The 27382-nt window shown below is 47.8% G+C and overlaps 1 protein-coding gene across 2 annotated transcripts; it reads left to right on the top strand.

Annotated features, from left to right (window-relative positions):
- The first annotated feature begins 175 nt into the window (after positions 1-175).
- On the top strand, positions 176-23339 carry LOC147415379 (coiled-coil domain-containing protein 13-like). 2 transcript variants are annotated; one of them, XM_086467003.1, is made up of 15 exons: positions 176-414; positions 2483-2631; positions 5133-5275; positions 8190-8279; positions 8542-8658; positions 9884-9988; positions 11705-11869; positions 13374-13550; positions 15168-15365; positions 15820-15956; positions 17773-17856; positions 18655-18783; positions 21181-21335; positions 22530-22644; positions 23180-23339. In XM_086467003.1, exons 1-15 carry the CDS (start codon positions 176-178, stop codon positions 23337-23339), a joined length of 2163 nt encoding a protein of 720 aa, XP_086323129.1. The 2 variants fall into 2 exon arrangements, with proteins under 2 accessions (XP_086323129.1, XP_086323130.1); XM_086467004.1 differs by lacking the exon at positions 17773-17856.
- The last annotated feature ends 4043 nt before the right edge of the window (positions 23340-27382 follow it).

Below are 27382 nucleotides of genomic sequence, written 5' to 3'. Positions count from 1 at the left end.
TTGAAGCAAGGCAGTGGGACTGAAGAGCCCAGTGGCTGAGAGGAGGCGGTGTCAGGGAGATCACGCAGAGGTCAGTGAAGAAAAACGGCGAAGCAGCTGCTGGAAGAGGACGTTTTTCAAAGCGATGTTGATCTCTGTCTCTTTTATTCTCTTCTTGTTATGCTTTTAGTAAACAATGGAGTCAGACAGAAAAGCGGATGAACATTTTAAAAGGCAGTTTAAGGCTTATCAAGAACAGCAGCAAAGGCGGCTGCAAAATGTAATGGAGAGGAAGAAGGAAAAGCAGGACAGTCAGAAGGAAAAGCAGGACAGTCAGAAGGGTGACAATGGCAACGCAGAGGAGACTTTCGGAATCTCGAGTGATCTAAACCTGTTTGAAACAGGACAGCCTGTAAATGAAGATAACAGCAAAAGGTAAAGGCATAGCAGCACCGTTCCTTCAGGAACTCACAGAATTCTATTTTCATATGCTCTTACACAACCTGTGTCATGTCTTCACATGTTGGGCTTTCATTATCCTGAGGAGACTCTCGCTGTCCCTAACATGTTTATCCTCAGAGCGTTGTGGTGTGCACTGTATTATCAGTGTTTCACAAACAGAGAGCAGAAGGACAGCGGGATTAAGCGTGACAGGCTAGGGGCAGCTGGCTGCCCTCTGACAAAATCCAGTCACTCAGGATCACTGACATCCTCGGAACTGTTGGTTCATTCCTGCCTATCCTTGAAAACAAACTAGTCCCCTACATGAGAAATTTCCAGAGGCAGGTAAGGGCAAAGCAACCAATGGGTGCAAGCCAAAGGTAGCTGACTTGTCTGGCTGTGGATATGTCTACAGCCACGGGTCTATACTGTAACAACTGAGCTTTATCCAAGTCTCTGTGATCATCCAAGTAACTTACTCCTGTTGTAGTTTGGAGCAATCTCTCTGTAGGCCAAAGGAGTGGGACACTATTCCAGATTAAATCACCAAAATGTAGGCATTCAGAGTCACAGTGTAGATAATAAGAACCTAGAGGTCAAATCATCTGCCTGGCTTAGGTGTCTAATGGTGTCTGAGATGCTGTAGGGTATCGGAAACTTCCAGGACACAGGAGGTCTGCACCCTTCAGCAGCTGGGGGATGGGTGGGCAGCCCAAATGGCACCTGTAACTGAACTGAGTCCCCTCATCAGCTCACTCCGTGGCAGTTTGAGAGCCGTTTGCATCACCCCACAGTGGCAGCTGGTCTGTAGGCGACGCTGGTTGTATTGACTAGACCTCCTTGGCCTTTTGTGTGCATTTTGGCTTGCTGCTCACAGAGAGACACCCCTGTGTATGGAGTGGGACCTTGCCTGGAAAGTCAGAGGGGAGAAAAGAGGAAGCTCAGAGGCAGGCAGAACGGGAGCTGCTGGCTTGAGCCAGCAGGATCTCTACCCCAAACCTATTTGTGTCAGTATGACTTCGCTTAGCACATCCCCCCTCTCTGGGGGATGGAGACAGGTTCATTTCTATCCTGAAGTGCTGCTGTCTGGAGGAATCTGGCTGACAGCTTGAAGTTGGAGGATGGTAGTAATTCTTGGGGTTGGCTCAGATGTCCGCACAGGGGTGGCGAGCGCTCTCTGAGATGCTCTCAATTCTCTGCCTGGGCTCCAGAGGTTTTCCCAAGAGCCCTGCGTGGTGGCTGCTGGCCTCACATAGGGAGCTCAGCTAATCCTGGGGCATCTCAAATAGATGCCTGCGTGCCCACAATTGAGTTGAGCCCCTGAGGCCTTAGCTTCTTGGTTTTACCTTTGCAGTACCATCATGTAAGGACAGCAAAGAGATTGGAGTTATTAATTCTCTGGATGTCTCAGAGAGATGAAACTCATGAATGTTACTCAATGTACCGAAGAACAGGAGAAGCAAGAGGCTATTTCCTCCTGTTCAGAGCGCTTTTTGATAGCCTTGGTTTCTAAATGAATTCCAAAAATACAAACTGATGCCAGTCCATCCTGGTGGGGTTCCAAGAAAATCAGATAGGGGCAGAGGAAATTGGTCTTTTGTGAGTTGCTATGAAGCATTCCTTTTTCAAGAACCTCAGCAGCAGCTTTTGTAGCTGGTGCGCTGTTGGCTTCTGTTAGCTTTGGTAAGTACAGAAAGGAAAGCCTGGATGCCGTGGATGCTGGATGGTGAACCCTTCTGATTTCCTCTGAGGAACCAGATACATAAGACTGAGTGAGACAAGACTATTCAGTAACCTCAAGAGCACTGAAAAGGTACCTGTTCTGTGATGTTTTGCCCCAGACAACACAAGGCAGTGCAGAATTTTTTAAGAAGAAATAAGTTATAGGGATAGATCAGATCATCTGGTGTTCTGATCTGAGGTTTAGGATATTCTGCTTAATTCAGTAAACTCACTCCTGATGAACTCAGCTCATCCAGCATACAGTCATTTAATTATTTTACTCCTGGAATCTGAAGCACATTACAGTGACATTTGCCATTATGGCTTATTTTTTTCCCAGGTTGCTTGAGCTTGAGAACGAGCAGCTCCAGAATCAGCTTCGAGAGGTCCAAGATGAGAACTGCAGACTATACAAACTGCTGACAGAGAAAGACTTTGAAATAAAGCAACTCCAGAAAAAAATCCCGGAGGACAGATTAGCTTTGTCAGGTAAGCACGGTAAACTTTGTATTCTCGCTGTGTTAGTACCAGTGTTTGCTTGATGGTGGTGACAATAGAGGTAGGATGACAGAGTCATTGTGAGCTCCGGGCAGTGAAATATTCATGTGACATCTCTTCACCTGCTTTATATTAAAAAGGAGTATTTTGGTCATATTTTGGTTGCCTCCCTTTCCACTCCTGTAATAAGCTTTTGCCAGGAAGAATCAAAATTCAGCTCTCAACCGAGAGCTCTGTTGAGCCTGCAGGAATTTGCAATAGCACTGAAACCACTTGCCTCCGAACTTTGAAAATACTTGGACACCGGTGTATAGATTTAGTCAACGCTCAGAGTTGCTCCCTCAACTTGCAAGGGTCTGACACTGGTTTGCATTTGCAGAGTTTGCTGGACATCCCTGTCTCTCCCGTGTAAGGAGTCTCATTGCTTTATTTGCAGAGGGAGGTTCCTCACGGTGGTTTGACAGGTCAGCACTCACGCATGGAATGGCACGTACACTTGCTCTCCCCTTCAGTGCCATGAGCTGCAAAATCTGAATACTGCTATTCCCCATCTCAGGGAGCTGTGGAAAGGACCAAATGACTTCTGGTAGTCAGGCAGGTCAGACCTAAGGTGTTATTGATAATGATGTGTCCCTGAAAAGAAGTAGAACGCTCTTCTGGGGGGCGCAGTGCCCTCTGTTCCTTACAGATCTTCTGCAAGCTTGCTATTATCGGCACAAAACCCGATGATTCGTAGAAATCGTGGCTTGGAAAACTCTCTGTTAATGTCCAAGAACAGTGTTGCAGCTTTCTGTGCTACGTGGTGTTAAATTCCTTGTGGAGGCTCCTTTCGTTTGTCTGAGCAGGGTGCTGGGGGAATGCAAAGTCCAGCTTCTAAAGTGGCTTGGGTGTCCTCGGGAAGCTGAACTGTGCAGGTTGCACCTCCTCCACTGGGTGCCACTGTTGTTCAGGGCAGCGGTGGTGACCGGGCTAATAGAGAAGGGGGAAACCAGCAATAAGCAGAAATAAGTAACACTTAAATTACGCCTTAATTCGTAGAATCTCTCTCTAGCTGTATGTAGGAGACACGATGAGCTATTACTGGGTCAGGTCTGGAGCCAGGGGTGCTGTTGCAGCTTCTCTGGCTGACTCGTATGCCAGCTTGCAGCAGTTTGCCTCATGCCTCTGTCTTCCCTGTCTACATCGTGGCAAGAGATTCGCCCACATTGTTTGGGAATTAAAAGCTTTGGTTAAATGTGTACAGTGTGTTCGAAGACCATCACGTGGAAGCAACAGCCTGGCTTTTGGTGAGTTTAGTACTTACTGTGATCCTTACCAGGCATTATTTGTCATGAAAACTAGGGAGAAAGTAGCTTTTAGATGAGAAGAGAAACACAAATCACATAAAGGAGTGAGAACAGTGGAAATGCTTTTAAAAATAATAAATTTATGCTCTCCACAGGGTTTTAAATAGTGATATAGAGTCATATTCTGTTCTCAGCTATATTCTGCATTGCCCCTTTAATGTCTGTAGGGGTTTTGTGGGACTCAGAATTCACTTCAGAGTAATCTGTCATCCTTGCATCTCACCCTGGTTCTTCAATATAATCTTCATGGATGTCAGTAGAAAAGTCATTACTTCAGAGCGCTGAAGGAGGATGGAAGAGTTAAGAAGAATGACGAGAGCCCAGTTCCATCTTCATTTATCCCACCAAGGATTTGTTGTTGCAGGGTCGTGCTCGTTGCTGAGCTAGAGGTTTCCATGGACATGGTGTACAATCATATTAGTTTTGCACTTGTGCAAGAACTTTTCTTGACCTTTGTGATGTTCACAAGAACACGAGTGACACACGAGCCAGTCCTGGGGGTTGCTTTATCCGTGACACTAACCAAACCCTCTCTGCTGAGGAGGTGAATGAAGTACCAGTTTAAAAGAGCAATTAAACGTGTAATACAGTAAAGGCTCCATGTATAATCTCAAGGGACATATAAATAGGCACAATGACATTTCCTGGACCTTATCCAGGGCCCAACTGTCACAGTGTGCCTGACCTTTTAGGACAGATGTCTGGAAAAGTTCGCACCTCTGTTTCAGCAGCTCCTCCAGTAGTAAACAACCAGTGCGAAACAGAGCGTTGTCTTTTTCTGTAATATGCCTCAAAAACCTGTTCATAACTGTCCTTCACAGCGGCGAGCAGAAAAACACCTCTACCCTTTCTCTGTGGTAATGTTGCTACCACCGCTGTTGTGGCCTTTTGATGTGTGGCTGTTGCTGAAGTGTGAAACGTGGCTTTGCTAGCCACAGTGTGATGCTGGCTGAAAGGAGCAGGCGATCCAGCTGGAGCCGCTGACGCCTCTTTTCCCTCACTTGTTCATTTAAGTGCCTGGCACAGCTCTGAGAGAAATGGATTAGACAATAAAAGAACATTGTGCACTGGACAGAGAAGAAAAGCGTCATCTGTGCTGAATCTTGCCTCTAAGACATGTCCTTTGCTTTTATGTATACTTTTCAGGGGCGGCTGGTTTAGCTGGAGATGTCGCAGCTACTAAAATAGTTGAATTGGCCAAAAAGAATCGTGAGATAACTGCCGAGGCTGAGAGTGAAAAAGCCAAAGTGAAGCAACTGAATAACAAAATCAAAGAGCTGGAGAGAGAAGTGAGGCATTTTTTCTTGTTCTCTTTTGCATGCTAAACCAGAGAAATCCAGCCTTTGGGATAGAGGAGCTGTAGAAACTGGATTTGATTCATGCTCCCATTTTGAATTTGCTCTTAAATCTGTGTTTGCTTTGAGTTCTGGTAATGTCTGTCCATGATAGGAGGGATGTGTGCCCTCAGCTGTTTTCACCTTTGCAGAAAGGAGCAGCTGGGAAAGGGTGTTCACTTGGATTTGAAGCACAAGGGCTTTTCTAACAGTATGGCAATGATATTTTTCTGGTGGTTTTTTTTTGAGAGAAGGTACAAATTTCATATTATTATGTCTTACATTCCCACTTTGTTAATACCAGTCATGAATTGGTACTCTATTCTTCGAAACTTTATTAATCCACATAATGAAAGCTGTTTTCTGGCATAAGTACTTCCAGAACAGAGACAGCATGTCAATGGATCAATAACATTTGTCATGCTGACAGATGCATTTTGACTGCATCTTTCATAATCACTTCTGATCAGGAATTGTGCCTCTATCTGAATTGTGCTCTAGTTACCTGAAAGATCAAGAAATGGTAGATTAAATTTTTGAGGACTCCTGCAGAAATCCAGAGCGTTTTGGTCAGAGGAGTCTTGTCAAACAGTTGGCAGGCTGGCTAAGAAACATCCCGTGTAGCTGGGGACCTAGAAAATCACACAAGTAGGGGAGCAAGCCGTGAATAATTTCAAGTAAAATCCACTTGGTTATAATCCCCTACTGTAGCATTGTAATGACCGTTATTCAAACACAAACTTAAAATATCGTCAGATCTTGACCCAAAAGAAGGGACCACAGGCATTTCCGGAAAGGAAATCAAACTCAACGCAAACAGAAATTTTCAAGAAGCAATAATTGCTGGTCAGAGCAGTGATGGACACTTTAGATATGAGCTAATCTGTTCTTAGACACCAGCGCCATCAGAATCAAACCCAAACACAGCAACCTGTCTCGTCTGAGGTAAAGATGAACCGCAACGTGAACCCGCTGAAACCTGGTCAATGGGCTGTATTTTCTCCTAACCTCATTTGGGGTGGCTCTTCTCTAAACTAATGGTCACTGGCTGAGTTTGTGGGTTCTACTTGTTCAGTAGAACTATATGAAGGTGTAAAAGATGGGTAAAAAGAAAGCGATGTGGACAGTGGGAGGTATCCATGAAAAATGTTGAGGGATGAGAGAGAAGATCACTGTCTAGACACACTCGTCTTTTTCCATTGGTTGTAGGAAGAGCCAAGACAGCTAAAGTGCAATTCAGTTGCCCACACAGGAGCGTAAAAGTCCAGTCTGTGATGTCACTTGACCTCTCAGACATCCCTGCAGGGCTGTTAGACGTGACAGGACAGGCAGTGCTGGCGAGCAGCCGAAGGCCTCCGGGGTACCCTCGGATGCCTCCGAGGGGACTAGACAGCTGTGGGTGGGCAACAAGACCGAGTGTGCAGTCAGTCCCTCCACTCGATGTAGTGTAGGTGTCTGCTGTAGAGTGAGGTGAAGATTAGACTTCCCTGGTCGTATTGAGGAGACTCCATTCTTTATAGAGACACCCACGCCGAGAGCAAGGAACGTGTTAATTTGTGAGTCGAATCTCATCCCCTCTGCCTACTTCTTGATGCCTTAAGCTCTGCAAAATGAATTGTGGTGATGGTACCTTCCAAATGCCTCACAAGATGCGCTTTCCCCAGTGGAAAACACTGTCCTTTTACATAATTGTTAGCTCTTTGCTCGTATGAAGACCGAAAAATATGTAAATCGTAAGTGTTTTAACATGACTACATTCCCACAAACAAAATGGAAGGTGTGGCCGTTGAGCAATCGCTTGGCAAAGGGTGGTAGATGTAAACAAAGGCTGCAAATGGATGTTTGCAGAAAGCTTCCTTAGGATTTGACCTAGCAGCTGCCACCACTAGCTGAAATGTCTCGTTCTCAGTCCATTGACTGAAAGACTTGATGAGCTGGATAGAAAGGGTGGCCCAACCATTGACTGACTTGCAAAGAAGGGGTGAAGTTGCAGCTGGCTCCGAGTTACACGCCGGGTTTCCCCTGGTATCACTTTAATGAAGAAGCTGCTCCTTACAGCCTTCTTTAATTGGGGCAAATAGTCAAGATTTCCCACCCACCTCAAAGAATGAAGTCTCAGCCCTTTAAAGCAACACTTCCTGGCCTTTCCAGCTCCAAATTCCCTGCCCTCCCCTCCAGTAAGAAGTCTTTGCAACCTCAACATTGGGCATGATTCAGACCAGGAGGGACTATATGACTGCCTGCCTTTGCTGTGGCAACCAACAGGAGAGATACCCTTCACGGCTTGAGAAATGCTACTTTAGAGCCACCAGCTAAAGAAAATAGCTTTAACATCGTTACTGAATCTCAGCTATAGGGCTTTAGGTAGTCGTTTCTCCTTTTACATTCCTCTGGTGAGTAGAACTATGTGCTTTTTATGAAATATCCTGTGATTTTCTTTCAAAATGGGTAAACTGGCATCCAGAATCTAGAGACAGCATCCTGATCTGTACGGTACTGGATTTGCATTTAGGTATATAAACACTTACTTTATGAACCTATGGTGATAAAATCCCCCAGAAGTCTCCACACTTGATAACAGATCCCATCTCAGCGGATCCAGAGACGTTTTCACTGAAGTTATTCCACAGTAAAATAACATGTGCTTCTTTGGGAAGCGTTTCAGGAAAAAAATTATATGCTTTCCTACTGATTGTGTTTAAAAAATCAAGGGGAAAATGAAGTACTTTTTTTTTTTTTCTAGAGTAAGTAAACATCCAGGATCATCAAAACCGCTGTTGTACTTTTTTACTAATTACTATTCCATGGAGATGTGCTCTTCACTGTGTTCATTCTATAATAACAATGTTGTTTTTTTTTTTTTTTCCAGCTACAGACAGCCATAGAAAAAATACATTCTCTTGGTGGTGGTGATGCAGGAATCAAGCAATCAATTCTGCAGATGATAGAAGGAAACTTGGTACGAATTGTAATTGAAAAGGGAAAATTTAGTTCTCTCCCATTGCACAGTCCTTTCCTCATGACAAGGATGTACCCGTGTCACTAGTTTTATAACCAATTTGCTCTGTTTGTACCTTCTCTGTGACCCCAAAAACGAGGGAAGGCATTTGCATGGGTCTGGGGAAAAAAGATTCTGCGATCCTGATGGGTCTGTGGATCTTAATCACTTCAGTTTTTCCCTGAGGATTCCGTTCTCCCCAAGTACATTCTTCTCTTCAAAGGCTGAAAGTCCAGAGGTGAAAGCATTGCAAGAAAAATTAACCACAGCCAACTTCAAAGTGACGGAGTATCGTAACCAACTCCAGTCTGCAAAGCAGGAGCTGAAGATGACCCAAAAGGTACTGTTGCAGGACAGAGTCTGTGGCTGGGATCCCGTGCGAGAGGTATATTCTTGGGAAATCAGGAAGCTGCTTTTCTGTTGAGCTTTGATTAACCTCCATGAAGTATTTCAGTGAAGTGTAAGGAGGTAAGAAAATCCAGGGGTGTAGTGGTTGCGTTGGGAAGGCGTGCACGTGGACACACAGCCTTCATGCTCTGCCACCATAGCTGGATGCCTGCGTCCAGTATTTCTTTTGCCACGATGGGCTCAGATTCTTGAAGGTTTCTAAGTCCCAGTTCAGCCAAATAGGTTTGTGACTGACTTGCAGCATACGTTCAGGCCCATTCCTCCTTTCCGAAACGTTTGATTGTGTATTGACTTTCAGTGTAGGCTTCGGTCCCGTGGAAGTCAACGGGATTAAAGGCCACACTTGAACTACAGCACATGTTTAAACAACAGTTTGTTGGAGTGACATCCGGCGTAACCTTTTCCTCTTTGATTTGTGATGGATTTTAACGTGTTACTATGTGCTCTGTTTCCTTGGGTTTCATTACTTTGCAGAAGAGACCTGCAATGCGGATCAGAGTAGAGGATATGGTCCTAAAAATAGAACTCTGCTGACCTTTTTATAAATAATTTAAATGCTCTTCATACTAACTTTAGCTCTCGTTAATGTGGCTGTGTCAGAACTGTGCAAGAGAGATTGGCTCAATTCCTGGTGGCAAGGGTGTGTATTAAGAAAATAGCTCTACTCTGTTCCTGTTTCGTTCTGGTTAAGTGTTCATGATATCAAAACTAATATGGAAACCTGTTAGTAACGCTTAGTCAACCTCGGTGACGAACTTGAAATCCTCGTTTTTACAACACTAGCGCAGTTTGACACCCAGCTGGATGGTACGATTTGACCCTCCCCGTCGGCAGGCAGCAAACCACCGATTCACGTTTTTCAAAACTCAAAGGATATTACTCAAACGTCCAAATACCGAATGACCCACCTCACAAAGTGAAATAATTCACGTTAGCCCAACCCCTCCTAAGCATCAACACCCTGTACCGTGGCAACGATCTGAAAGAGCTTCCATCACGTGGGGTACAGGGGGTCAGATACAGGCGATAAAGAATGGCCCCTGCTTATAGATACAGTGTTTTGTGTTTGCCGCTGGGAAGAGTAGCTTTCCCTCCCCTCTCCCCAACCCGTGTATTTGAGCCTAGCCTTATTGTTGGTGTTCATCCCTTTTTCGTAGCTTTTAGCAAATGAAGTTGGTGACGATGTGAATATTCAAAGTCTCTTGACCAATTCTGGCAGCTGGCGTGGACGAGCCCAGCAAATTCTTGTTCTCCAAAGCAAGGTGAGTTAAGACCCTGCGTGGTGCTGGGTCTGGGATGCTCTTTCTACGTCGAGGTGTTCCCTCAGTTTGAGTTAAAGATACTCTTAGTTCTTCTTTACCTAATTCCTAACATTTGTACCTGCTTATAAGGCATATCCCAGTACTTTGCAGTGCTTACTGCAAATAGATGGCCAGGTTTTTCTCTGTTGAAGGAAGCAACTGTTAGAATAAAACACTTTATGGTAACTTTTATATAGTTTTTTGGTATGTTTATATGTGTGTGTGCACATATGTGTGGGGAGGTGGGGTGTTAAATTTTAAATATGTGTTGATGTGTCTTTCGGAGTTCCTGCAAACTATTTTAATTAGTCTATTGCAAACATGCAAGTTTCAGTGTTTAAGCTGGGAATCTTTCACATCTTTGTTGAAGGAGAGAGTTCAGGGACCTTGGAGAGCTGTGGCAGCCTAGTTAAAACCCCAGGATGGTTTGAAGGTGCCTCTCTCCACTGAGTGTTGAAGGAGCCCTGCCAGTGTCTGTGCTCTGACTTGGACACCTTTGTTCAGTGCCTAAAGTCAGATGGGAAGAATTGAGGCCAGATAAGTTTTTCAAGTTGTTCCCCCAGGAACTTGAGTAAAATCTTTAACTCTTGAATCTCCTGAAGGGCACAGTCTAGCCGAAATGTCGGCTGGAGACAGGGAGGCAGTTCTGTCTCCATCTTAAATCAAACTTCTCTCAGGCAATTTGATACGTATTTTTCCATTTTTCCGCTGTTTAATTATATGCCAACAAACTTTTGATTTTTGCACTGATTGACTGAATTTTCCCTTGAGCCGATTACATCTTCCTTCCATGAGACCCCCTGGCTGGGATTCATCTGAAGACTGCACGTACTGTACTCTACGGTACTGCAGAAGTTTCTCTCTGAGCCAGCCTCCTCAGGCCCCTTGTGTAGTCAGTGGGGATCTTGTCAATACAGTCACTGAGTCAAAAGGTGCATCCCCTCTTGGGAGGCACCTCCAGAACAGGGCAGAGGAACTGTGCTGTAGCAGTGCCCGTTTCCCTCTACTGACTCTCGAAGAAGTCTGTGGTGAAGAGCTGGGATGCAGGGGCTGAGTTCACTTGGCTGCACCTAAGTGTCTAATGCCAGCCCAGATGCCATAGGGTGTCCCTCTGACCTCTGGTCATCTCTCCAGAGACTTGTAAATCCTGCATCATATGGGTCTCCAGTATCCCAAGACATCTAGACCAGTGCTAGGTACCTGTGTTGAGGCTGATGAACTGTGCCTTGGATTGTGGACATCCTGGATGGTGATTCTGCTACAGACCAAGGTGCTTAAGTGTATAGGGGTGAGTGGGTGTCTGCCCTTTTAGAGGCGATCTAAGGTATTATTCTGTTGCCCACACGTGTTTAGTGGCATTCAGGATGCTTTGGAGTGTCTGCCTGGCCTCCACACGTGGCTCCAGTAAGGCACAGATCTCCCACATGTCCTGACTCTCCTGTAGGTCTGGTGTCACATCTCCTCCCTGCACAGATGCTGTAGACATCTGCATGTTTGTTAGCAGCTAACAAATTTAAATTTGAAAGAGCAGACACTGCTTTATGTTAGTTAACCACAATAAGGTCAAGAAGTAATATGATGCTACACTCTGAGCTCCTTTTGGTGATGTCCTCTTTGATGCTGGACCACTGTACCCCTGGTAAAGCCTCTGGATGAGTCGTCATTATTGTCCCCTAGGTTCGAGAGCTGGAGAATCAGTTGGGTCAAAACAAGACCAGAACATCACTGAGTGAGATTGATGAGGAATTGCTGGCACTTACTGATCCGAGAAAGTTGTCAGCCCAAAAGAAGAACTTGCTGAAGATTCGCAGCTTGGAAAAAGAAAAGAAAGAAACCTTGGAGGTAAAAAACCTTGAGCTGTGTGGGTATATAGTGTGTAATAACTTGCCTGACCTTCAGGGTGTATGTTACACCCTACCAGGAGACAATGTCAGGAACCCATTTGATCTGCTGGAGGAAGTCCTGCCATAGTTCACAGACTGAGCAAAGGGCTTCCCCGTGTGTTTTCGGTACCGCACTCTTACGTGGCCAGGCCTGCCTCTGCAGTACAAGGTTTGGTCTTCCCCTCTGCTTCATGATCGGTGTGTCAGATACGTCTGCCTGGCCTGAAATGTGGCCATCTGACAACTGTGCCTGATGGGTGATGTTGGAAAGAGGGAGGGAGGCCCTGGGTTGCAATGCAGCTGGTACTGGCTTTGTACTGAAGGTGGACGCAGAGAAAATCCCTGCTACAGCTGCATCCGAAGGCTGTAGCATCCCTCTCACCCTTTGGCCGTTCTTCATGTGGTGTTAAGTACAAACGTCCCCCTCACACCGCACGTATCTGGGTGGCTGTGGCCTTCTACATTTGAAGAGGATAACGTTGAGAGCGACGCCAGACGCCCTCTAAGAGGCATTCCGAAAATGGGTCCCACCGTTTGTCTGTCACATGGAATTGCCACAAAAATAAACGGGCAACCGTTGTTGAGGGGTTGAGGGAGGCTATAGCTAGTGGCACACGTGGTAAACCCCGAGGTGGAAAGGATGTGTAGCCCTGTGTCCACAAGAAACCTGGGTAGCTGGGGTCAGCTGCACCTACCCAGGTTAGCAAAGCGCATCTCCCTGTGCTTCTTCACTGTAGTCGCTTCCGTAGAGGCTGCCTGGCACCATCCCGGAGCTTGATTAGCTCCTGCTTTTCTCACCACAGTTTAACTGGGCAACAAAATGAGCAATGGGCTGATGCCCACCTTTCCCTCTTGGCCATGAGAAGGAAAGAGAAGATTTGTGGCTACAGGCACGCAGCACAGGGAAGGCTTTCCTCAATAGCTGTAGCCTGCATGGTCCCACTTGTGCCTTTGTGTTTCAGGCTTCGTTCACAGTAACTTCCCTCGCACTTCTCCGTTACTACTTCACTTCTAGCGTGCTCCCTGGCCGGCTTCATCTGGGTGAAGGCATGGCACAAGGGGCAGCATATGCCAAGGGCAGCTTCTGGGAGACAGTGTGGCATCCCCCCCCTGTATCTGGCTGGAAGAGAGCTTCCCCGTGGAGAACGATGAGGCAAATGAAAAAGCAGGAGCCTACAGAATGAGATTTTAACACAAAATTATTATTTGCTTCCTGGCATTTACTGAAGCAACCTAGTCCACTCGTATTCCTGAGCAGACAGACCTTTTTTTGATGCTGGCAAGCAGGCAGCGAGTAGTAGCACTTGTAATTTCTACTTGCTTCGGGATGATGGGGTATGCCAGTTCTATTTTTTTTTTAGGTTCTCCCAGGTGCTGGGTGATTCCTTTAGCTCACCAGAGCACCTGGGGCTGGGTGATAGGCTGTCGCTGTCATTTCCCTTGGTGTGTTTGCATCACTGCAGAAACTCAGTGGGGAACGCGATGCTCTCCAAAAAAGTCACGAGGAAGTGAAAAGAAAACTTGAGGCATCGAAAGCCAGGAACAAAGTGCTGTGCAGCGAGGTGAAGACGCTGAAGGAACAGATCGTCACCTTGCTGGAGAAAGGAAAACACGACGATGAGCTCATAGACGCCTTACTGGTACAGTCTTGGCTATTCCTGTTGGTCCCAGCCCCTGCAGATCGGTGATGAAACATGGTGTTGTTTAATGACACGGTGACATAGACAACCTTCAGGTGTACAGGGGCCTGATGAATCAAACTGTGACAAGCGGAGGTTGCCTAGTCAGCCAAAGCCCTTTTGCATCGGGTTGTGTAAAGGCTGCGAGACGGCACCAGGCGTGACACAGTTGCAGCAAAGTGGCTCTAAGCTGCAAGTATCGGAGGAAACGTTTTGCAGCAGCATTGAAGTAGGATTGTCTAGTAGGAAGGGCTTCATTCCTGACTCAGGAAGCTGGACTTTGTCCTGCTTTCAGCTCATTGGGAGATATTTTTTTTCCTTAGAATGCCTGCCGTCTTGCCCTCTCATTTGGTGCGGGACGCAGCCCAAAACGCACGAGCTGAACCCCGTGCACTAAACCACGCGCCCACCCATTCGCAGTAGCTGAGGGGATTTGGCCTCCTCGAAACCAAGAGTTTTAGCAGAGACTCGAGGTGCAGTTATGCTGAAATAAATGGCTGCTCTCATGGTCTTGCGGCATCCTTTCGTCCTGCCATGATTCTAAATAGTCTTCCCCAATTACAATAATAAAAAACCATTAGTGGAAAACATGCCACTTTCTAGTAGGGTTAGTTCTGTGTTTCCTGATCCAGCCCCTCCCAAGTTTCAAATCACATTTCCTTGCTTCTGTACCTCGGTTTTAGCGAAGACATGCTTATGACTAAGCTGGCATTTGCCTTTCTGCCCACCAGGCAGCCGTGGGGAATACGGGTACGGACCAGCAGATTAGGCAGATTGCAGGGGAGCCAAATAACTGTGGTCACTTTTGCACAGCCTGAGCATTCTCACTAAAATTGTTACAGAAAGATGGGAGTTTCCTTGGGAAGGAAGGGTTAACTTGTTTTATCCCTTACATCAAAGAAGCACCTTGCTTGCAGTTGGTTGGCTTGACGGAACAAACTGTCCAACAAGTGTTAGATTTGTCAGTGTGAGAAAAACTCCAAAGCCCATTGATAAAGCAGCCTAGCCTCATAGCTGTTGTCTCATACATCCCTCATCTTTTACTGCCACTACTGCACAATCTGTGTTCTAATTTCACAAAAAGCACATTGAAAGCTTTACTCGTATCCAATTTATGAAAAAGTCACCTTCTTTGTCAAAGGCCAGCCTTTCGTGCTCTCTTTTCTGCCACACCGAGTAGCAAACCTGCCAGAAAGCTGAATCTCTCAATTGCTCAGGTCTTTTCTACTTGCACCATCCAGTCACTAAAGTCTTGATATGACCCACAGTGGGGATGGATGGTCCTTACCCAGCCACGTGTGTCTGGGCATTGCCCGTAGATGTGCTGTGCAGTCTTCTCAAGGCACAGACGCCACGAGCAAGACAAGGTGATCTCGTGCTTAAAACGTAACGGACCAGATTCTTGGAGCAGCACTAGTGACATCAGCGTGCTTACGCTGAGGAAGGGGCTTGGCAGGGCAGTGGCTTGTCCCAGCATTCCTAAACGGGTGTTTGTCTTGGGGGGTGTAACACCCAAAGAGTCTTAATGATCGTTGTGTACAAAAGTCAGTGTCTCACTCTTTGTTTCTGTGTTATCAGAACCAGCAGAAGCAAATGCAGGAGCACCTGAACCAGCAGGATGAGAAGAACAAGGAGTCCCAGCAGATGCTAGGGCAGCACTTGAACAGCGAGGTTCAGAAGCAAAACTGCCTTCTAGAGCAGCTCAGACAGATGGTGGCTGAACGAGAGGCAAAGGTTAAAGAGCTGGAAGAGGAGATTGGGCAACTCGCACTCCAGGTAGAGAGCCAGAAGAAACGAGCTGGAGGAGCGCACGTTGTAATCCTTTGAGATCTATTCCCATTGATCTAACACCCTCAGAGGGCCGTGGTGAGATTTTCAGTCTGTCAGGTCCCTCGGTAATGGGAGCTAGAGCGTTGAACCCAAGGTAAAACTTGGGTTAGGGACACAAACCAGCCATGCTGGCACCAGTAGCGGTGGTGCTGTGCTGCGGGTTCTCTAGCAACACTGTGTGCCCCCTTAGGATTTCATATGAAATTGCAACTTTTTACTGACTTTTGTTGTTTCCATCCTGCAATGGATAGAAACGAAAGAAAAGTTTCTGAGGAAGTCCTGTAACTCAAACCTTCTGGCATGCTCGTAGCAATGATCTTAAGCTGCTGATTAGGCACGGACGCAGCTATTTTCCTTTGAACTGCGTAACTGGTTTTATAACCTGCTCCAACATCAACAGAAGGAATCTGCCCATCAAGGGGACCGTTCAGGAGCTGCTGACCCACCACCTTCTGAACCCTTGGAAGATCCAGGTTTTACTCTGTTTAAGCCTCTGGCATCAGGCAGCAATCAGGTTGGAAGGATTGGATCTGCTCGGTAAGAAGCCCCCAATGTCAATGTTGAAAATGATTGGGAGTTATTCAGAAGCGTGGTTTTCCCAGGCAGTTGGCTCCAACCACAAGTGCTGTGTGCCAACAGCTGTGGCAGCCTGTTTACAGTATATGGGAATCTCTAATCACGTTATCTCGTCGACTTTCGTCCTGGAACAGAGAAAGATACACAGACTTGCAGACATTACTGCATTTGGCATGATGGCAGCGCAGCTAATTCCCTTTCTGCAGCTCAGAGGATGTCTATGTGGTTAGCTTAAGTGCCTGTGATTCTTCCCTCTTATGAGAAACGGGGCTTCTAATGAATTTGGCTTGTAAATCGTCAGATGTATCCCCGAGTCTAAGTAGAGCTTTACTACAAAATTTAAGAAAAGCTCTTCTCGCTCTTTTTGAGTTAGAGTTAGAGCATCCTGACTTTGTGCCTGCATCTCCACTGCTATACCCCTCTGACTGGCTTTATTCTCCCACCTCTAACTCTGCAGAAGTTGTGCTCTCACGGAGCAAATCTGCATTTTAGCCACTTTTTTACTTCGTAGGGCTGCTGACGGTAAGCAGGAAGGCAAGTGGGAAAACGAGGTTGGGTAATGGCTTTGTAGAAACCGCTAAGTGCGATGCATAACTGACTGCTTGTGTACGTGGCCGACACCGCTCGGTCACGAAACCAGCTGACCTGGCAGGTGGGCAACGAGGGAGTCTGAGAACTGCAAGAGCCGTTAATGACTTGGTCAGCAGGGCTCACTCCTTCCATTAACTTTAATATGCTGATGAACTCTCTGTTTCATTTTACTTTAGTGAATCATCTTTTCCTATCAGGAAAGATGACATGAAAAATGCTATAAATAGGAGCTAAAGCCCCTCGGAGATGTCGAAAGAAAAGTCTGCATTGTTAGACTGGGCCGCTCCTGTCGTTATCAGCCTTCACTTGATTTTGGGGGTTAACCACTCCTAGCCTGGAAGGCAGCTCTGCCTCTTCCACAATACGAAGGCTTTATCCTCTGTTAGCTGCAGCCTAAAGGCAAGGAAACGTGGAGGACTTGCCTTGAGGCAGCGGAGCTCAAGTTTGGAAAACTTGAATTTTACCTCCCGAGCACACCTGTCATTATGCATAAAACTCATCCAGAGTGGAGGTGATACTCTCGTGTTACCAGTTCACTCCTCCTCTTGCAGCAGTAAGCCTGACAGCTCTTCCTGAGCGTCTCCACAAAGCAGAAGGGTTCAGAAAACTGTATAAAGGTACTTTTAAAGGGCATTTGGAAAGAAAAGCTGCGCACGTGGCTGCAGAGCAGGGGTTCTGTTGGTTGTGAAAGCACGTAAAACATGCACAGTAACCTGTGCTTGTCCCTCATCCTAGTGGGGGAAGGTGCAAGATCAGGGTGCTCCCTGCCAGGGTCTGAGGCAGCAGAGCAGCAGTGGCCGCCTGTGTGGCCGCGTGCTCAGCTGGAGCCAAGCGGGATCGAGAGAAATTCCTGCTCACGAGCTGCTGTGGGGCTCCTCTGTGCCGTGGAGCTCCTCCAGGCCGGTCTGGAGGGCCAGCAAAGTATCCCCAGAAGCGCAGAGCTCGAACGCTGCCCGGTAGTTTTTGCCTAAAACGGAGACACGAGGTGTTTTTGCAGCAGTGTTTTGGAGTCGGGGAGCAAGCTGAGCTATTGTGTATGCAGAGCCGGAGTGATACCCACTTAGGAAGCTCTGGGAGATTTTTCCCTACAAGGCAGCAATAAACACAGACACTGGAAAAGGTCCGGAGTTCTTGGACGACTGCCCTCTGGAGAGCTCAGGGCTTCACAAAGCTTTCTTCCTCCCAGCACAGTGTCCAAGATGGGCCATACGCTTGTCGAGTCCGCCGCCACGCAGCCTTTCCTTCCCGGTACTAACCTCACGCCTGGAAGGTACGTGCATCAACTTCCTCGAAAACACGGGAGGTTTCCCGCCACGCTCCGCGAGCTGCTGGCAAACCTTGTCCGTGTCTGCCTTGGTGCTGTGAACAGCTTCTTTCACCGTCCTTTCCTACCTGCTGCCAAAGGCTCTAATGTCTTCTTGCTGTCTCAATTTTTTAATCGATTTCTAGTTTTATTTCCCCATAAATCCCATTTTTCCCTTTTTACCCCCAGTCACCACGTTTTCTCCTGCTTTTTGCTCTAAAGGACATATTCCTGAATACTCTTGCAGGGAGAGATGGGAGAAGTGATGAAGTACATAATAATGGGATGCGTGGGAAAACTGCCCCTTCCTTTCGTCAGGTATCAGGCACAAGAACAGCCGTTGTACTGATGCTGCCTGAAGCCTTTCAGTGGGAGAAAATCAACAGCGTGCCGCTTAAAGGCTTAGCTTTTGGAGAGCCCACGTACAGGCTTGTTTTACTTGGGCAGTAGCAAAGGGAGGAGAGTCAGCGATCGTGGCTTGCTCAGGGGTGGAAGTTTGGTTTCAGGGGTGATGGGAAGGGGAAGCCTCCTTGCGAGGGAAAACCCCTTTCTAGTGAAACTCACAGTGGCTTTATTTCCAAATCTTTCTCTTTCCTTTATTGCAGCGTAGAGATTGGTGCTGGGGGGAGGTAGGGAGCCTGGCTCTGCATTCTAGCTTAGTCTTCAGACGAGTGTATTTTGATAGGGTTTTCAAATCCCCTCTTTGTTTCCTTTCTTTTGTTGCTGAAATGGGAAACAAACTCTCTACGCTTCTGCTGCTTTTAGGCTCGCTGGCGCTGACAGCCCGGATTTGGAGGTGCTGCAGACGCAGGTCACAGAGCACAAGGCGCTCTGCCAGGCTGCTGAAGTGGAACGGAACAGGCTCCTGGAGCTGGTCACTGTGCTGCAGAAAAGGTAGAGGCTGATTCCGCCAGGATCCTTTGTGGGATGCTGCGATGACGGAGCGCTTGAGACGTGGGAGAGGCTGTACGGTGCACCCCCACGCTGCCAGCGTGAGCTTTTCCCTCAAGAGGGGCTTTTAAATTTTTTCTGCTCAATTTCCCCGCCTAGTTGATGATTCATTTTTATTATTATTATTCTTTTAGAACAAAGGACAGAGAAAACAGTGTCGTCTTCAAGCTTGCTGCACCTAGATAAAACTAAAATTCGTGTGTTTATGTGTGTGGTCTGATTTAGGCAGCAATATTATTCATCAGTAGTAAATACTGTAATTATAGTTACAATCTGACTTCTGTGCCAGATTCACACTCTTTTAAGTTTCGCTGTATCCTCTTTTAAATGAATTCCTTCTGGTTCAACTGAAGCATAGCAGTGATTTTTTTTTTTCTTTTCTATTATTCAGTTCAATTTAAGATGGTGTTAAAAGCCAGTTTTAGGAGGGCAGGAAGCAAAGTCTTTTCTGTCTACATACCTTCTAGCTACTGCTTTTTTTCGCAGTTAGAGTACGTATATTATTAGATTCCCAAATCTGCGTTACAGCCTGTGGGAAGGTATGTATTTGTCTGTGCACTTTTGAATACAACAGGCACTATTTGCTTGCGTGATTTTACGCTAGTTACCATTCCTCGCTTGTCTGGCTTTTGTGCCGTACAATTCATCGCAGTCAGGAAAACACGTTTTTTGGTAACTGTGGTAAAGGTATCATCCCCTGTGCTTTTAAGGGCTAAATCCTGGAAATACAAACGGGGAGACTTTTATTCCTGTTTGTAAGTCCGGTGAGTGTAATAGAGCTATGCAATTAGAGGAGGATGGAGGTGTGAGTGATGGCTGAAATGGGGCCGTCACAAACGTGGGGTCATGGAGAACGTGGAGTCAATGAAATGCAGAGTCGCTTGTAAAACGTACCGCAGACTGATGATTCAGCACCTCCACAGTAACGGCACATTTATCAAGAGCTCCTGCAGGTAAAGTAAATTCCGTGAGACCGCGTGCAATAACTCTTGGAGGACCTCAGGATAATAGAGCACCCGGTCACATTTCAACGTGAATATGTGTAAAAAAAAAAAAAATGGTGCATTCCTCCTCTTCCCCTGTCAGAGCGTGGGGCAGCGAAGCTCAAGCAGTGCACGTAGTGCTTAAGTCAAGAGAGGAGCACTGGGAAGGGTTACACGAGTGGTGGTTTTGAACAGCAGCTGCCAGGATTTAGGACGGGGCTGCACAGTCACTGCGGAGCAGAACGTAAAGGGTTCGGAGGATTGGGCCCTGCTGGGGGAAGGGGAAGAGCCAGAGGAACGTTTTAGTTTGTTATTCATATTGGCAGAAGATTTAATAAAAACCAGCTAGCCTTGTCGTTTTTCCTCCGCTGGTTGTGGATGCTGGGGGAAGACCTGGTCAAGTGAAAGTTTAGTGACTTCAGAACCACCGAGGGAAACACAATTTCTCATAGCACGTCACCAGTCTGGTAATTTACTGCCACAGGAGGTCAGAGTCTTGCCTGTAGCTAGATTTTTAAGAGAGCGATATAATTTTATCACAGTCGTAATATTTTTTTTTTAGCTATGCCAACTAGGAGGGAACTAAGACTGGTCCAGCCTTTTGATTCAGGGATTAGTCAGCTATCACCCGTGGGGTCAAGAAGGAAATTCCTTTATTCTGCACTATACCACACAGCGAGTCAATTCAGGTTTCTCTCTAGCTTTAAACTCCTTTAAATCATTTGGTACCAGGAGATGCACCACTGACTGCAGCTGTGGGCGCATGTCAAATTTTTTGTAGTTGCTTTTCTAAGATGTTTTTTGGGGGTGAATTGAGGCACTTTGCCCCTCTGCTCTGTGCTGCAGCGTGAACCATCCCTTTCTTTTCCACTCACTCCCTTCCACAGTAGTGTCTAAGGGCCACGTTTATTAAAAGCAACGTCAATTTTCTTTTCTTTCTTGCAGATAACTGACGCAAAACAGCTAAATACGAGACAGCGGTTTTATAAACTATTTTCCTTCCAAATTTTCCCGGAGTGTTTAAAAAAACCCCACAGTTTATGATTCCTGTAATAAAAGATCTCTCCTCAGCAATCTGCAGCTTGGCTGCTCGTCTGAGTGGTCAGTTCACCCGAGTAGCCAGTGTTAAGGGACCTGGGCAACTTCCATTCACTGTACTCACTAGTTAAGTCTGGTGGGCAAATCTGGAGGATGACATCTGGAACAATTGTGCTGGGATTTCTGCCTGTGGGTGCACGGAAAATTCTCCTTTTCCCTCTGTTGGGAGCTGTGCAGCCTGAAGGATTGAGTATCAAGACTGACTGATGCTTGCTAGTCGTGAAATAAATAAGCTGAACCACCTTTTTTTGCCCATCAGGGTGGAGGAAGGCAGCGACAAAGCCTTAGAAGCTGAGAAGAGGCTTCAGGAAGAGCGGCGGCGATGTGTCGTGTTGGAACAGCAGCTTGAAAAACTGCAAAAGGACCCAGGGAGGAACAGGAGCGCACAGAAACCCCCCCTGAGGAGCAAAGCAGGTGAGGTGGAGCCCTTATCTGCACCTATGTCCCCCGTCCCACCGTGGTTAATGGACAGCAACAACATTTGGACTCTTTTATCTGTCAAACCTCCACAAGGGCTTGAACTTACACACCGCGATTTGGACCGACTCAGGCCAGTGGGCCAAGCCAGGAGGTGAAATCCTGGCCGCACTTAGTTGAAGAGGATTTTGTCACAGATTTAAGTGGGAGCAGGACTTTTGCAACGTGTTTTCTTCCACGGGATCACAGTCTACAGAGCAAACTTGACACTGCTCTGTGTTGCCGCCGTGCCCACTGCTGTGTTCCCTGTGCACTTCTGCCCGAGAGATTCATCTGAAGGTTAAGAGCAGAATTAAAAGGACGCATCCCAATTTAAGGCCTGTCAGTGGCTGGCTCAAGGCTCTGTTGGTCGTTTTAGGGAAGTCCATTCCCATTTACTCGACTGATCAGCCCTTTGTCTGCAGCAAAGACCACCCTCCGGCCCCCTTGCTGTTGGTTGGGGGAGTTCAGCATCCTCTACAACGGCTGTGGTCACTCTCTACCTTCTTTTCTGAGCTTCCTGAGCCCATCGTCCTTGCCTGTCTCCTCTGAGCCTTCTTCCCTTGCAGGCGTTCACTGGCCGACCCCAGGGTTTTTGCTCCTCCCATCCCAGCAGTAAATTCGAATCGTATTTTCCCTATAACCCTGAAAAAAGGTCCCGTGTCCCTTTGAAATGAGGGGAGCATTCCTGAATCAGAACCTTAGGTTGAAGTACACGTTGAAGTGCTTTCCTGCACTTACCCTGGGCAGTGTTTGTGCTGGGGGTCAAAACAGAAGCGTGTGCCACACGCAAACGTTATCACGGGCATTCGGGAGGCAACACAACGACAAGATAAACATTAAAATAATCCTTTTCAACTGTTTCTCTCATCCATTTTTTTTCGCCACTTAAATATTTTGGATTTTTTTCTGCTCTAAACAGGTAGGCACACACATTCCTGCGTTTAGCCCTGCAGTGCAAACTCATCGTGTTTGCGTTTTGCTGAAAGGAGATTAAAATAAAAGCCTGTCCTATACATTTGCGGTATCTTCATGGATATACATAGAACTTAACAGATTCCTTAGCACTGATTCACCGTTTCCTGATATTTACTCAGTGCGCTACCCGTGAAAATGTTTTCCTAAAACTCCATGTCGTGATTAAATCGACAGGCCCGTCTGCGAGTCACTCCAGGCTCCCCTTGACTGTGGGTGGCAGGAAGGAGCCCTCTGCAGCCCAGCCCTCCAAGTTGCCTCTGGAATCGCAGGTAGAGGAGCTGAGCACAAGGTACGGTTTCCCTCTTTCCGTGCTGGGTTACCTACAATAGCTACAATTCATGGCTGTCCTTCCAGCAGTGGCACTACCTGCACCCGCTCCTCAGAAGAGAAAACCTAGCAAACTCTGTAGAAACGGCAGATCCTCTGGTTTGAGTTTGTCTAGGTCATCCTTACACAAATTTCCTCGTAATTATACCGCTATCCAGAAGAGTTAAGCTAATGCAAGTATTAAGCAACACAAAACACGTGCAAGGACGACGCCTTTTTTTTTTTCCCTTTTCTGTCCTTGTGCGTCGATTGCAAGCTTGTTAGTGAAAATAAAATGACAATCTTTAACAAAACAGATCTGAAAAGTATCTTGGTCATCTAATACCCTGTCTCAAAGAGAGAAGGACCAAGCGTTAAGTCTGCTCTTTCTCATGCCTGTCATAAAACGAGCAGAGAGCATGTGTTTCTCTGTTTTCTCCCCCAGAGCTGAAGCACTGTTCTAATTTGCTTTGAAGCTCCGCGGCTCACATGAAAGTTTCCCTTTTGTTTCCTCGTAGGCTTGTGATCCAGCTGGCTGAGAACGAAGCTCTGAAGGATGCTTTGGAGGCTGCTGGGAGAAAGAAAGAGGAAGACTTTAAACTGTTTCAAGACACAATGGACCAAGTGAAGGACATCTTTCTACAGGCCATTCGGCAGCAGAAACAGCAGAAGAGTTAAGCAAGAGATTCAGAGTCCTTTGGGCTGCAAAGCAGGGACAGAGAGCTCCGGCATCGTGCCCGTGGTTTGAAATGCAGTGGCAGTGTAGTTTTGCAGCCTCGGATCGTGTCATTTCTTTAGCGTCCGCAGGCGAGGATGAGAAATGGAGAGGAAACACAGAAAGAGGGAAGGTTCTGTGTGTCAGCAAGCTTTGCCTGTTAAGAGCCAGCGAGCAGCTGGCTCCCAGGCTGCACATGCCGCAGGTTTCGGAAGCTGCAATTCCGCAGTGTGATTGGGGGTGGGGGGGTGGGGGCAAGACTCCCCCCGTGTAGTTTCAACAGAATTTCCCTCGAGAGGGCTCAATATTGAATATGCTGCTGCCTTTATCAGCGCCTAAAGGCATTCGCTAAACCAAAGTTATGCCAGCTCCCTTCCAAAGTCAGGCCAGGAGCAAACTGAATGCTGGTTTTTATCAGCACGCTGACACCTGCCTGTCTCAGCTCTCTGCAGGGCTTAAGTGCCGAGGGAGTGGGTTAGCCTGGCCTGTGAATACCACAAGGGAACTTCGGGGGGGCCTCCACTCACCATTCCAACCTGCTTCTTTGCTTGACCATACTGGCAGCAGAGTTTTCTGAAACTCAGTGGAGTTTCCACTGAAACCTGTGCAGATTACCTCTGCCATCAGTCAGACCTCCCTTAAACCCAGCTCCTTCCGTACGACAACTTGCCATCCGGGTGATGAACTCCCTATTTTTGCATTCATCCGTCAGGCAGGTCTTGTTCTCGCTAGGAAGAACCGCTAACAGAACGCAGGCAGGTCCTCCACGCAGTAGCGGAGGGACTTTTGGAGGTGCTGGAAGCCCTTGCCTCTCCGTCCTTTTCTCTTGCAGCACGGGGAGAACACCAAGAGCAAGCTAATGAGGCGTTAACATGCAGCCTGCCAGCGGAGGGCTAGCCTTGGGGATTACAAGCAAATGGAGAGCTGGTCGTTTTGGTAGAGTGCTGCTTTGTTCCTCGGTGGAACGGCTTGAAAGCTTTTCTTTTCCTGCTTTGCTCTGTCAGCCTCTTTTTGTGAGCGTGGAGTGGGTCAGACTTTAACCCCAGCTGCTCCCTTCCCCAGAACGGCGACTGCGTCCTGACTCCACCAAGGCAGGGTGGAAAAAGAGAGCAGGAGTCGCTCCAGAGGCGGTGAGGGTGGTGTCGTCCCTGGCTTTTTTCCCTGCTTAAGTCTCTCTTCAAACAGTTCATGGAATCTGATGGAGGAGGTCACGGAGCCGAGGATAAACTCAGCACCTGCGGGTTAACCCTCCCTGTGCTTAACAGCCCTGCTCTGCTCCCCCAGCGCTGGCCTGGAGCTCAGCAAAGCCACCAGGTGTTTCTCCCGGGACCAAAAGGGTCCATTGCCCTATTCCTCCTGCTCACCCTGCCGGTAGCATCCCAGGAAAAGGCATCTTGAACCTGCAGTCCTCCCGGTGACCTCGAGGAATCGTAAATCCTCGAGCGAGAGACCGACAGAGTCTCACTCAGGTGAGCTGCGGCTCGTCTCTGTTCAGCTCCGTCCCGATGATCACGTAGCGTGGGCTAGGGTGAGCAGACCAAAGAAATCAGGTATTTGAAGGACCTGCATTCGCGAGTCGAAAAGCTGCCTGAGCTGTGGCAGAGGTGGGGAGCTTTTGCTATGCCGTGCCTGCTAAATTCAGGCTGGTAGCTTGGAGCTGGAGATTCTGGTTTCGCCTGCGCAGCGGTGTGAATCAATAATGTTTTCACAGGAGTGCAGGAGAGGCAATCTGCCTCTCTGTCCTTTCTAATGCATGCCCAGCGTTTGCCTCCTGTTCTGTGACGAAGCAGTGAAGTTCCTGCCACTCCCCAGCAAAATTCTTCCTGGGGTGGCTGTGAATCAAGGCAGGAAAGGCAGATAAGGACCTGGGAGTGCTAGGTGTTAGCATATGGCTCGCTAGCACACGGTGCAAACCTCTTCTCAAGTGCTGCAACACTCATTTCTTTAAACATACGCTTGTCTGGGGTCGCACAGAAGCGTTTTCTCTATTTTTTTTTTCTGCACAAACACACAGCACCGCCACACGCCTGGACAAAGAAGGAACTAAAGGCACTGTAAAACAGTTCATTTGGAGAGCCCGTGCCTGTAAGTAACTGCTTCTCATGGGAATGTGCAACCTCTCTCCCGTCACAGAGCAGTGGAGGCGTCTGAACACGGCCCAGATTGTCCAGGTCTTCTCAGTTTTCACCTTAGTTTTGAAATAAATTCCCTCTGCGCTTCCACAGAGTGACCCTCCTCCACATGCTGAATTCGAATGCTGACTCTTGCAGCAACTGCTTCCCCGTTTCCGAGGTATGAGACCGATTTTCTTGCAGCGCGTGTCGTTTGGTTGCTGAATGTTAAGAAACCCTGACAGATTTTGGAAGCGGCAGCCCCAGTTCAGCTGGCTGCAGCAGCCCCACGTCCCCCAGCCCATCACTCAGAGAAGAAAATCAGTGAAAATACTTTTCTCCCTGCCTGCACAAACGCATACCACTGGTCCTCAGCCAGCTGAATCTCTCCAGCACGCTTGTGCTGTTTGAGCTACACCATTTCTTTCAGGGATGTAACTGGGCTTGGTCTGAAACCTCCACAACCCCCTGTTTTCCTTGGAAGGTTGTCCTTGTGGAAAAAAAAATCCCGTGCTTTGCTTTCTCACTTGAATTTCTCTGGCTGCAGTTTGCAGCCAGTCATCGTTACGCCTTCCTCTGCTAGATAAAAGCGGCGTGAGCCCCCAGCGCTTCCTCACTGGGACAGCCTTCATCCGCTGTAAAGTCACATCCCAGGCCACGTTTTGATAAGCTCTGAGTTTTTCCAGCCTCTCATTGCAGCTACTGGTGGCGACAGGTTAGTGGTGACAACGCTCGGCACCGCTGGCACAGCCTGGTGGCTGCAGTTAAGCTGTGAGGAACAGCATCAGGTGAATTTTGCTGCAAGTATTTGAGGCTACGGACACTCCTTGTGTGGAATTGGACGGGTTTTAGCTAATGTACGGTCCGAATATGAGTCCTCCCAACACTTGGGCTGAGCCAAAGGTTGTCTCCTGCCCTGGAGCTGGGCAGAGCCCTTCCACAAAGCAGCCATAAAGTGCCTGACGGATGCATCCCATTTTTAAAAACTACAGCTGACCCGCGGGGAATAAACGACCTTTGATGAATCGTCATCGTTTTCCTTGCGAAGAGCCGGCGCGGCAGGAGCGCGGCTTTCCAGGCGGGCCGGGCCGTGAATTAAGTTGCATTAGTGCGGTTAAATATAGACGGTGCCGCCACGGGCGAGCTCTCCCTGCCCTGGGCTCCGCTCGGCCGAGTGGCCCAGGACCAGCCAGCAGGTCACAGCCCATCCCACCGTAACGGCTCCCGTTTGGAGCCGTAGTGATCTGCGCAAGAATTCCGCCATCCCAGTGGATTGTGGAGCAGGTCTGGTTATTACAGCCCTGCAGCGCTGGGTGCAGCGAGGGTCCGGTGCCCTAAGGATGCTGCACCCCGAGCCGCGGGCGTTGCCTCCTATTTAAAGCAACAAAACTGACGTATTTCCATATTTATCACTCTGTCCCGCTTCGGATGTCAATTAGATCTCTTCCCCCTCGCGCAGGCGCAGTCTTCCCCTTCGGGGGTCTTTTGGTGGTCTTGGGGAGGGAGTAAGAGTTCCTCGATGGTCTTCATCACGATTGTCCCATTGAACCCATCCTCCAGAGTGGGCGGTTCAGGGGCAGCTGGGCAGGGTCTCCCCCCGCGACCACAGCTCAAGGCGACATCCCCCTCCGTGGTCACGGTCTGTGGCACAAAGACAATTCCTCCCCCGTCCCCATCTCACCCAAAACACTGAAGCCGGCCTTGGAGGGATCAAGACCCTACTGAAGCCCTGCCAAGGGGCAGGGGGTTACACTCTTGTTTACCAAAGACAAGGCTAGCGAGCTAACATTGCAGAGACTAAAGCGTATCACGTATTTCAAAAAGACTATTTTCAGATATTTTCTGCTTTCCCGTATCAGTAGATTGGGGCTGCGGGTGGCTCGCGCCCTCCCCGA

This window comes from Leptosomus discolor, chromosome 6 (assembly GCF_034619465.1).
Source record: "Leptosomus discolor isolate bLepDis1 chromosome 6, bLepDis1.hap2, whole genome shotgun sequence".
Classification (NCBI taxonomy): domain Eukaryota; kingdom Metazoa; phylum Chordata; class Aves; order Leptosomiformes; family Leptosomidae; genus Leptosomus; species Leptosomus discolor.
The sequence above is the reverse complement of the archived record's forward strand: the minus strand, read 5'-3'. Positions and strand labels throughout refer to the sequence as shown.

Excerpts from the sequence above, each read along its gene's own strand:
- LOC147415379 (XM_086467003.1), top strand. The coding sequence starts at position 176 with ATGGAGTCAGACAGAAAAGCGGATGAACATTTTAAAAGGCAGTTTAAG. Across the intron at positions 11,870-13,373 it reads AAAAGAAAGAAACCTTGGAG|AAACTCAGTGGGGAACGCGA; the intron begins GTAAAAAACCTT and ends GCATCACTGCAG. Across the intron at positions 17,857-18,654 it reads ACTAACCTCACGCCTGGAAG|GCTCGCTGGCGCTGACAGCC; the intron begins GTACGTGCATCA and ends TGCTGCTTTTAG.